The sequence below is a fragment of the Catharus ustulatus genome, chromosome Z (genome assembly GCF_009819885.2).
Source record: "Catharus ustulatus isolate bCatUst1 chromosome Z, bCatUst1.pri.v2, whole genome shotgun sequence".
Classification (NCBI taxonomy): domain Eukaryota; kingdom Metazoa; phylum Chordata; class Aves; order Passeriformes; family Turdidae; genus Catharus; species Catharus ustulatus.
Window position 1 is genome coordinate 11,525,328 of NC_046262.2, and position 9,761 is coordinate 11,535,088.

The 9,761-nt window shown below is 41.7% G+C and overlaps 1 protein-coding gene across 1 annotated transcript; it reads right to left on the reverse strand.

Moving 5' to 3' along the window:
- Positions 1-323: 323 nt before the first annotated feature.
- CAPSL (calcyphosine like) lies at positions 324-9,558 on the reverse strand. Its single transcript, XM_033085799.1, has 5 exons — positions 9,412-9,558; positions 5,523-5,659; positions 4,514-4,691; positions 3,693-3,902; positions 324-1,127 (listed from the first exon to the last, which is right to left on the reverse strand). Exons 2-5 carry the CDS (start codon positions 5,657-5,659, stop codon positions 1,026-1,028), a joined length of 627 nt encoding a protein of 208 aa, XP_032941690.1. The 5' UTR covers positions 9,412-9,558; the 3' UTR covers positions 324-1,025.
- Positions 9,559-9,761: the final 203 nt, after the last annotated feature.

Genomic DNA, 9,761 nt, shown 5'->3' on the forward strand with positions numbered 1-9,761 from the left:
GGGAGGGGGGGCTCTGCCCCCGCCCTCCGCCGCTGTGGCGGGAGCAGGGGGTGCTCCGTGCCCGGCCGGCGCCACGGCGTGAGCGGAGCCGGGGCAAGTGAACCCAGAGGCGGTGACCAGCCCCGAGCGGCACCACCGAGCTGGGCCACCTGGCCCCGTCAGCAGCCCCTAGCGGGCCAAGCCTGCACAGCCTTAGTTGAGCCAGTAAACCCCGCCCTGCCACGGTTCTGTTAGTATTTGGCAACTTTGTTGCACGTGGGTCCTCGCTGTGAACGACAGAGCGGCTTATATTTAGGTGCGGCTTATTTATGGACAAAAAACTAAATATTTGCCAACACCCAGAGATGCAGCTTATACTCAGTGCGGCTTGTATTCATGAATTTACTGTATGTTAGGAAGATAACCTGATGAAGTTAGTGCCTCAAAGCACCAGAGGTCTAACTTCACACAGGGGGAAAAAACAGGGCTTTAAAAAGCATTTTGCATTTATGCTGGTCCATGTCTCCCCTTCTTCGATTACCCCTCCAGCCTCCCAGTACTGGGAACTCACATCTTCCCTGCAGCAAGATCAGCAGGTGCTCCATCACACTAGCGAAACCCATGAAACCAAGAGATACTGTAGTGCTACAGGCGACACGTCTATATGACAGACTTTCTTCCATTTATAACAGCCTGTCCAACATCGCCACACTTTCAGAATATTTTGGTTTCCATCTCTTACATTCTCTGCCAAACAGAGCTGTAGCTAACATTGCAAGGAGCCACAGCGACCTACTGTAGATGTCAGAAAAGAATAGAGAAGCTCATCTTGGAAAAGACCAGGAATGCAAAGAGAAAAAGGACAGATGTGTGGGGCAGCCAAATGCCAGATCTATTCTCTGATCCCCTGGGGTCTGCAGATTGAATGTAATTGGCATAGTTGCTTGGAACTGTTGTTATGGAACAAGAGGGTGTTGTTGTGCATAGATTTAATCAGAGGAATCTATAAAGAGTGAAAGAAAAGTCTTGCTTCTTTAACTGTGTGATCAGAGTTTCCATGCATTCTTCATCATGAGGATAAAGTACACATCTGTATCAATTGAAGCGCTGACTCCGGCATAGTAATTAAGAAATTCTTCTGTTGTGACCTGAGACAGAGAAATTAAAAATAAGAAAATTAATGTTTGGTTTTATTTAATGCTGTAAGTCAAAGCCACACATTGAGAAGAACTCTTAATGAAACTGAACATCTGCTATTTCATGTTGTTGCTAACAGAAAGGAATGCAACAGGAGGAATTAAGACACTTAAAATTTGCTTAATTTCACTTTGCTAGAAACAAGACCTCTTGTCCTCCACAACACTTGGGTGGAGATGAAACATGTCAAGTTTAACTAATTTTAGCAGGAAATGAAGTTAAAATCACTGCTGCCTAAGAAGACAAACTTTTTAACATACTTTTCTCCAGGGATGCTGGTTCTTTGCATAATTATTGATAAGCGGATGGTGTTTCTGATGCAATTCAGAGACAGCTTGGTACTTTATATCCACCCATTGCTCTAAACAAGTCTCCCTTAATGAAGGTTTGAGATTTAAAAATGACCATTAAAAAATAAATAATCAAATTAGCAAAGAAATAAACTGTGCATGTCTCTTGTGATGCCTTAACTCTTGAATTGTGTAGATCATTCTTTGAATAAACATCACATAGAAAATACATAACAATATTTAAAAGACATTCAGCTATGACAGAATGTCCAAAGGAGGGCAATGAGGATGGTGAAGGGTCTGGAGGAGAAGCCATGTGAGGAGAGGCTGAGGTCACTGGGTCTGTTCAGCCTGGAGGAGACTGAGGGGACACCTCATTGCAGTTACAGCTCCCTCACGAGGGGAAGATGTGGGGCAGACACTGATCTCTGCTCTGTAGTGACACAGACAGGATGTAAGAGAATGGCCTGAAGTTGTGTCAGGGGAAGTTTAGGTTGGATATCAGGAGAAAGTTCTTCCCCAGAGGGTGTTTGGCACTGGAACAGGCTCCCCAGGGCAGTGCTCACAGCACCAGCCTGACAAAGTTTAAAAAGCATTTGGATAATGCTCTCAGGCATATGGTGTGATTTCTGGGTGTGCTGTGCAGGGCCAGGAGTTGGACCTGATGATTCTGGTGGTGCCTTCTAACTTAGCATATTCTGTGATTCCATGATATCTGCTCTGATTGCACTGTGTGTTTGAGAACTTAGAAAAACATGATATTAGGGAGAGGGGACCACTTCAGTCCTACCATCACAAGCCTCACTAAAACTGCCTATTTCAGAGGCACCCAGCAAGACCACAGTGAAGAGGGCCTTTCTAACAAATGCTCAGCCTTGAGGCATTTCTGCTAAAAACATTGTAGGTATCATTAGTGTCTTCTGATTCAGGAAAGCCACAAACTGTTCTCAGAAGAAGCAGTAATCAGGTGAGCTAACATCAAGATTGCTGAACAAGAGGTGGATGCTCAGAGTAACCAGGCACTGAACTCATCAAGGATCAGTTTGGGAACTCATTTAATGTGTTCAGGTATGAATACAGCACACAAAGCAGGAACTTTTTTTTTTTTTAAATTTGCTAGATACCACTTTTGCTGCTGAAGGAGATAGCTGGCTGGCTTTGAACTAGTATCTCTGAGGATGACACTGCAGCAGAACGGATGAAATTCAGCTCTACAAAGGGCAAAGTCATGCCACAGTAGATAAAGCCCATCACCTCTCTACAGCTGAGAGCTTGAGTGATGGGAACAAAGTAAGTGAAGGATTTGGGTGAGGAATTAGACAGGTAGGAGTCACCAGTTCAATGCTACCCTGAAACCCAGGTCCAGCCTGGGGTGTGGAAAGTGTTAAAAAGATTCCACAAAGTACTGGTAAAAACTTAAAGCCTAGTTTGTTATTATTGATTGCTGAGATTGAGAATATCACCACATGAACCACGGAGATACAGGATTGCTCTGAAATGCTCAACAAATTTAAGTTCAGACTGTTCAAAGAAGTTTGCAAACACATAACAAGGGGAAAGCAAGTGTGCTTGTCTCAGAGATGGCTGCAAAGCTATTATATAAGAAATCCATCACAAAAGGTGCCCAGGCTTTGCAGCTGAACCAGAGAGTTGTGTCAGAGTGCAGGAAGGGCTTCCAGCTCTGTCCCAGCTCATGTCTTGTGAGGGTACACAGCCGTGGCAGCAGTCCCAGCCCCATTCTCCCTCCAGCTTTCTGTAAATAGATCTGTCTCTATTGTGAACTAATTTCCAAGTCAAGTGTCTCAGTAACACTGGAGAAGAACTGACTTAAAGTATTTAACAAAGCAGGGAACCTGCTTTTGAACTGGATCCTAATATTTACTCTCCTAAGAAGTGAAAAATCCCCCATTTATGTGGATCTTGAAAGTAAGCAATTTTGTGGGGTAGTGTGAAGATGTATTTAGGGTAATCTGTGAAATTCAATTATTAAGGCTACAAGCCTTAATGCAATCTCACAACCACCCTTGTACCCCCTGCAGAGCCCCTTTGCCTCAGAATGTGCAAGCTAGGAATGCTGTGCCCAGGTTGTGCATCTGCTTTGCTTTTTCCGTATAAATGGGATGCAAATGGATGTTTGGTACTGCAACTACTCCCACAGTTAGTAACCTAAGTCAAATTCTGAGTCAGATGGTGATTTCATGGCTTGCAATTAGGTACTTCACTCACCTTCCCATCTTTATCATAGGGTGAATCAAAATTATCAAGAAAGGCTCTAAAAACTTGATCTTCTGTCCAGTCTCCATTTAAGTATTTGGGATGATATTTTCCATTATACACCCCACGTAAGTCGTCAATTGTTATGACACCATCTCCAGTCTTGTCTAACTTCTGAAATGCCTGCAGGATAACCTCTTTTCTTGCATTGGACATGGGAGGCTGTAAAGAAATATTAACAGAATCATTTTATTTTTGCCAACTTCTTGTCCAGTTCCAAATTCAAGTACTTGCTGCTGCTAGCAGCAAAACTTTCAAGGTAGATGGGACAATATACTGATGATGGTCTACAATGTCCATGAGCTAGAAAGGGCAATGTATCCTCAAAAGTGCAATATGATGAAGACTTCAGTGTCTACCCATACAATAGGAAATGGACAATAAGAGAGAAAATGTTACCTAGAACACTTTTCTGATCTGCTAATTTTAAATATTTCCAACAAGAAATTACTAATTACCCAAAGTACTAATATTTTCTATCTAAATTGTTTAGGCTTCAGCAGAGCAAAGATATTTCAGACAAAATCAATCACTGTGGTGGATTAGAGAAAGTCTCCCCTGTCATAAAGAGATGCAACAAAGAAGTGAGATTGATGGGCTGAACCACACAGGTACCCAGATTACAACACAGGAATTTTGGTATCTAAGTCAAGGCCATAATTAATGGGGAAAAAATCACAACCGTTTATTTGTAAATATTCTATTCTACTTTGTTCTGTTCAGATATATTATAATCCCTTTAATGCAATAACAACATAGATTCCCAGACTCACTCTCAGTGTAACAATAAATTCATCAAAATCCATTGTTCCACTGCCGTCTTTATCAAATGTCTGAAAAAGTTGTTTTGCTTCTTCCTTATCGATCATCACAGCGTAATATTGTAGTCCTCTCAGAAACTCATTGAAATCAAGGGTTCCGCTGTTGTCCCTATCAATAATCCTAAATATTCTGTGGAAAACATGAAACATGAGGAAAATGCATAGGAAAACATGGAAAGTGCTGCAGTGGTTTAAAACAGTACTGGAACAGAGATTCACCTTACTGAGATAACATTTCCTCCTGTTCTGTATTCTGAGGGGGAAAAAAAGAAAAGAAAAGGGAAAAACATCCAGGCAGAAATCCCCTACACTAATACAGTAGAGATTACTTGTTTAGATTGGGTGCATTAATTGTATAAATCTGAAGTTAAACAAGGCAAAGGCTGATAGTATTCCTGTTCATTATAGCCCTCTGACCTCCGCAGGTTGCACATTTAGATGAAGTTCCACATTTAGATGAAGTTCCAGTTGGTCACCATCTGGACTAATCTGTGGTTTATGGGGCCTGGGAGGGATGTAACAACCCTTTTGTAGGGATGGGATGCTTCAAAAAGATTTTAGGTGCTTCCTATAAACTAGACAGTTAAGACACCATTGCAACAAGGGCACCATACCCTAAAGGGAAGGAAGCTTAAAATCTCCAATGCTGAAATACTTAAGATAATTTTAGAAAACACCAAGGAGAGATATATGGTTAATGTTCCCTTTCTTTCTCTGGCAGGAGTTGTTCAGGGTCTCACAGAAGCACTTTCTCATGAGGGATTGACAGTTTTCAATCCTTAAAAGGTGAGCAGGTCTGTCCTGTGTCCTAAAAATACATGAGCCCCAGTGTCAGGCTTTGTGGGTTGTGGCATTTGCACTGAAATGAGGAAACTCAAGTCTTGGTCCCTGTTCAGGGTGTGAGTCTCTTGCAGCTAGAACTATTAGGCTGAATAATGGGTTTGATGTCCTACATACTCACCTGGCAAGTCCTTTGATGCCTGCAGATCCCCTCGCTAAACACTGGAGGCGAAGTTTTTCTAAAGGGTCAGTGGTTTTGGACAGCTCTATTTTTGCTTTGATTACCATCTCTTGATCATGCCTTGCTGTTCCTGACATCTGGAAGACAAAAGCACTGATATGGCATGGATTCACATTCAGACATAGTGCTGAAACCCACCTTAGCATACAAAGCATTCCAAATTCCTAACTTGCAAGCTGCTTGTAGCAGCTCTTTCATGATGACCCATTTTGACCCTCTATTTCCTTTTCCCTATATCCTTTTATCAGGAAGGGAAATTGCCAGTATAGGCCACCGACCATGAAAGAAGGGCTCAGCCAAACCACTGTGTGATTAATCCAGATGGAGACAGGAAACTGTGGTAAGAATTTTCTGCCTACAGTATGAGAACATTGTGACAACTGGTGGGTGCACTCAGGAACGTGTGGCTGGTTCCCCCTGTGTCCACAGCATCCTTGCCAAGCCTCTTTCACCTGGCCAGGTTTGAAGCTATCATTTGACCACAGGAACACAAAAATTGCCCTGGCTGAGGACCTTTGCCTTTGATTCACTTTTGTTCCACTGAGGTTCTGATTCTGCAGAGCAGAGATTTCTCCCATTGTATGTCTGAGCAACAGCAGTCACCTACACATGACACCTACTGCTTTTTAAACACAACTGCAGAACAAATTAACACTTCAAACTTTCACAGTATTTAGCACCCCAGGGTTTCACATGCTGGGTTTCACAACAAAGGCCTTCCAGCTTCCTACAGAGGAAGACAGTGAAATAAAAATAGGGAAAACCAGTGTGAAACTCTGCAGTGCTGCAACAGCACCACCAAGAGCAGTGTGCCCAAGCTGGCAGAGACCCACTCCCTCTCCCACAGGGATTTTGTTTGTAGTGCTAAGAAAAGCGGGGCTGCACATACCCATACTGATATTTTAGGGCCACAATGAATCCTGGGCACATGCTCAGGGCCAAGAATGCTGTTCCACAGCCTGGTTGTAGGGTCTGCAGCAGGCCATGAAGATTCCCAAAATATTTTATGGCCTTTCAAGCGCCATGGGATCAGGGCACACAAGAGTCACAGAAGTTACAGCAGAGCTCTAGACTCAGAGGGCCACTGGTGCTCTGCTGAGGCAGTGCTAGGATGAGGAGATGAGGCTGAGCCACCCTGGAGGGGCTGTCAGTGCACGTGGCACTTCCAATCCCTGTTTCATCTTAACATTCTGCTCCTGTTTACAGAGCATTAGCTATGGCTGCTGGTAATGCCACATATGCTGAATTTTATAACCACTTCAGATGACTTCAGCTGGGCTTGGAAAAATAGAAAAATAAAATGGTTTTGTACTCCCCAAATGTTTTCAGTACTAGCAGAAGTCTAGAGAGGTTAAAATATAGAGCATGTTGGCCTTTGCTTCAGACAGAGCAAGCGAAGTTCTTCTGGGAACTCATTAACCAGGAAGATCTCACAGCTGTGTGAGATCAGCAGCCAAAACTATTTTCTGCAAAAAACGACCTGTCCTTAAGGGGAAATGTTTCGCTGGAAAGACTTTAAAATACAGTGAGATTGCATAAACACAGTGCAAACTATATTTACATTATATAATAATGTACTGTTGCTTATATATAATATATACCAACTATACATCTATATACCATTATGTCTTTAAGGAATTCTATAAAGAGTGGGACCAATGAGGACATAATTCATCTGCACTGCACACTGCAAAAATCAACACAAACACACACATCTCCTTGCCTCAGGTTCAGAGGAGTAATTTCCAGAATACTGCAATGTGCATCAAGTAATCATTGCTGTAAGACTCATGAGTTGAAGCTAGGGAGGAATAATCTGATTTATTATCTGTTGTGATCTCTTGAAACTCAATAAAAGCCACTGAAACTGGCCAATGCTGGTAATTTCTGCAGTAAGAATAAAGTTTGCTTCCACATCTATAAGCATTTCTGCCCCAGAACTCACCATCTCTAGGCTAAGTTGTTCCAGTATTGAATAATTTTTCTTTTAATATATGTTGTTTCTAGTCTGAATTTCCACCATATTAGATGCTGCTTTACTCTCTTTTAGAAGATTAAAGAGCTACCTATTAAAAATGTGTCCAGGTGTAAGTACTTGAAGGACCCTTTTAAATTCACTTTGGTAATTAGGCATAGCTGAGGATATATAGCTCAGAAACACAGCTCCTGGTACAACATGAATTTCCAGATGTCAGATAATTGTGCTGTTGCCCTTGAACTTCTCAATTTTTCCCCAGTATTCCTTCTGAAATGGGTCAACTCCAGAGCACTCCCATAATCTCACCAATATACTAGGTAAAGATATTCCCACTGTTTTTCCCCTCTGGTATAATAAATATTTCTGGTGCTTTTTGCAAATCTGCATTCTCTATAATGTTTACTAACTAAATCACCAATATGTTTCTACACAAAATTCAGCAATTAAAGTCTGTTTGTAAATTGCACTTTCACATCACATTAAAGCCTCTTAAATAGGACCTGACTCCTGTGCCACATGGCAGTAAGCATTTGAGAACCCTTTTTATACAACCAAAAAATACAGAAAACCAGTTAAATATAAAACCTGCTACATGCAAGCCTGGTCCATAGTGATACTTTTACCACTTTCCTATTTCTGTTGGCTGCAGGCTTAAGTTAGAAGTAAACCCTTCCTAGGCTGTATTGTAAGAAATGAGATTCCAAATCAGCGCAAGGAAGGAGGAATCCCAGTAATTCACATGCTCTTTCCTCCCTATCATTTTGCTCTTGCTCCTTTTTGGATAACGTGAAGTAATTAAAGATACAATCAGAGTTTGTTGAATATAACATTTCACTGCATAATGTGAATACAAATGTACTACTTCTTAATACCATTATTAAAACTAGAACAGGTCATAACAGTAATTCCACAAGGTTTTAATTTGTTTATCTCAGCCAAAAATATCAGATGTCTCCCTCAGTGAAATTAGCCAGCAGTGTTTATTTTAACTTTGAATTCTAGAGGGTTTTGTTTTAACAGCCTAGATTATGGACAATTACAATACCCCACACTGTCAGCATTGTTTGTTTCTATAGGTGATGTTGTGTTGTGCAGGCCAAACAGAAATGATTGCACTTATTGCTAACAAATACAAAGCCTTTAATTTTAGGTTGGATTTTTCCAGAAGAATCTTGGCTGTTCAGTAACCAGATCCCTTTACATTCCTCTGTGTCTGGGGATTAAACCTGGAAAGAGTCAGATTCAGTCTAAGCTCTGCAGCATTTGTTTAGATATTATCCTTCAGCTGAGCCCAAAAGTCTCCAATGAAAAATCCTAAAAACCACTACAGTATGATGGGCAGAGTCCTATACTTAACCTCTGGATTGCCCAGGCCCCTGACCTAGTCAAGGACTCAGGCAGCACACACCGACCCCAGAGCAGAAGATCTCACGATTGAAGAATAGATTAAATGGCCTAAACCAATGGCACATATTTAGTTTACTTCTTATAATTTCATCAAATTATTAAAGCATGAAAACTTCAGGAGTGTTTGGCAACCATCTAAACACTTCCTTAAAAATCTAGGTTCCCAGCCCCACAAACCCTGCAGCAGCCTCCCATCTCTCTATCTCTCCATCGTGATCAGCATCATCCAGCTCCAACCTTCTGACAGGTGGACATTACCATGGCTGCTCTTTTGCATATACACATACATATTTATTTATATATATAAATGAAAAATTTTATCTATTTATTAAAATAAATTTTTAAAATTCGATTTAAAAATTAGATCTAATTAAAATTAGATCTTAGTTGATCAGAGAAACTCACTGTGAAGTAGCAAACAGGAAACAAAAAAAATTTTTTTACCAGTAGTTTTCTGAACCTGCAGGACTGGGAGATACTCAGGAGACTTCTGTGTCTTAGAGCTCAAGCAAACTCAGGTGAGAATGGGCTGCGGCCTCACTGAAAAGCTTTCTTATCCACCTCGTTGTGCTTGTTTACACACCCGGCTGCCTTGCCCCCCCCTTTTTTGGGAGGCCTGGAGCTTGCCAGCAGGTCTCCAAGGTGACACTGGAGACTGTGCCTGGCCCAACCCGCAATCACACTGCTTCCCTGGACAATTGCTGTGGAGTTCCGAGAGCCTTTCCATTAAATCTCTTTTAAAGATAATGCCTCTTCTGGTCTCTGCCCACAGGGCTGGAGAGCAGGAGAGAGGC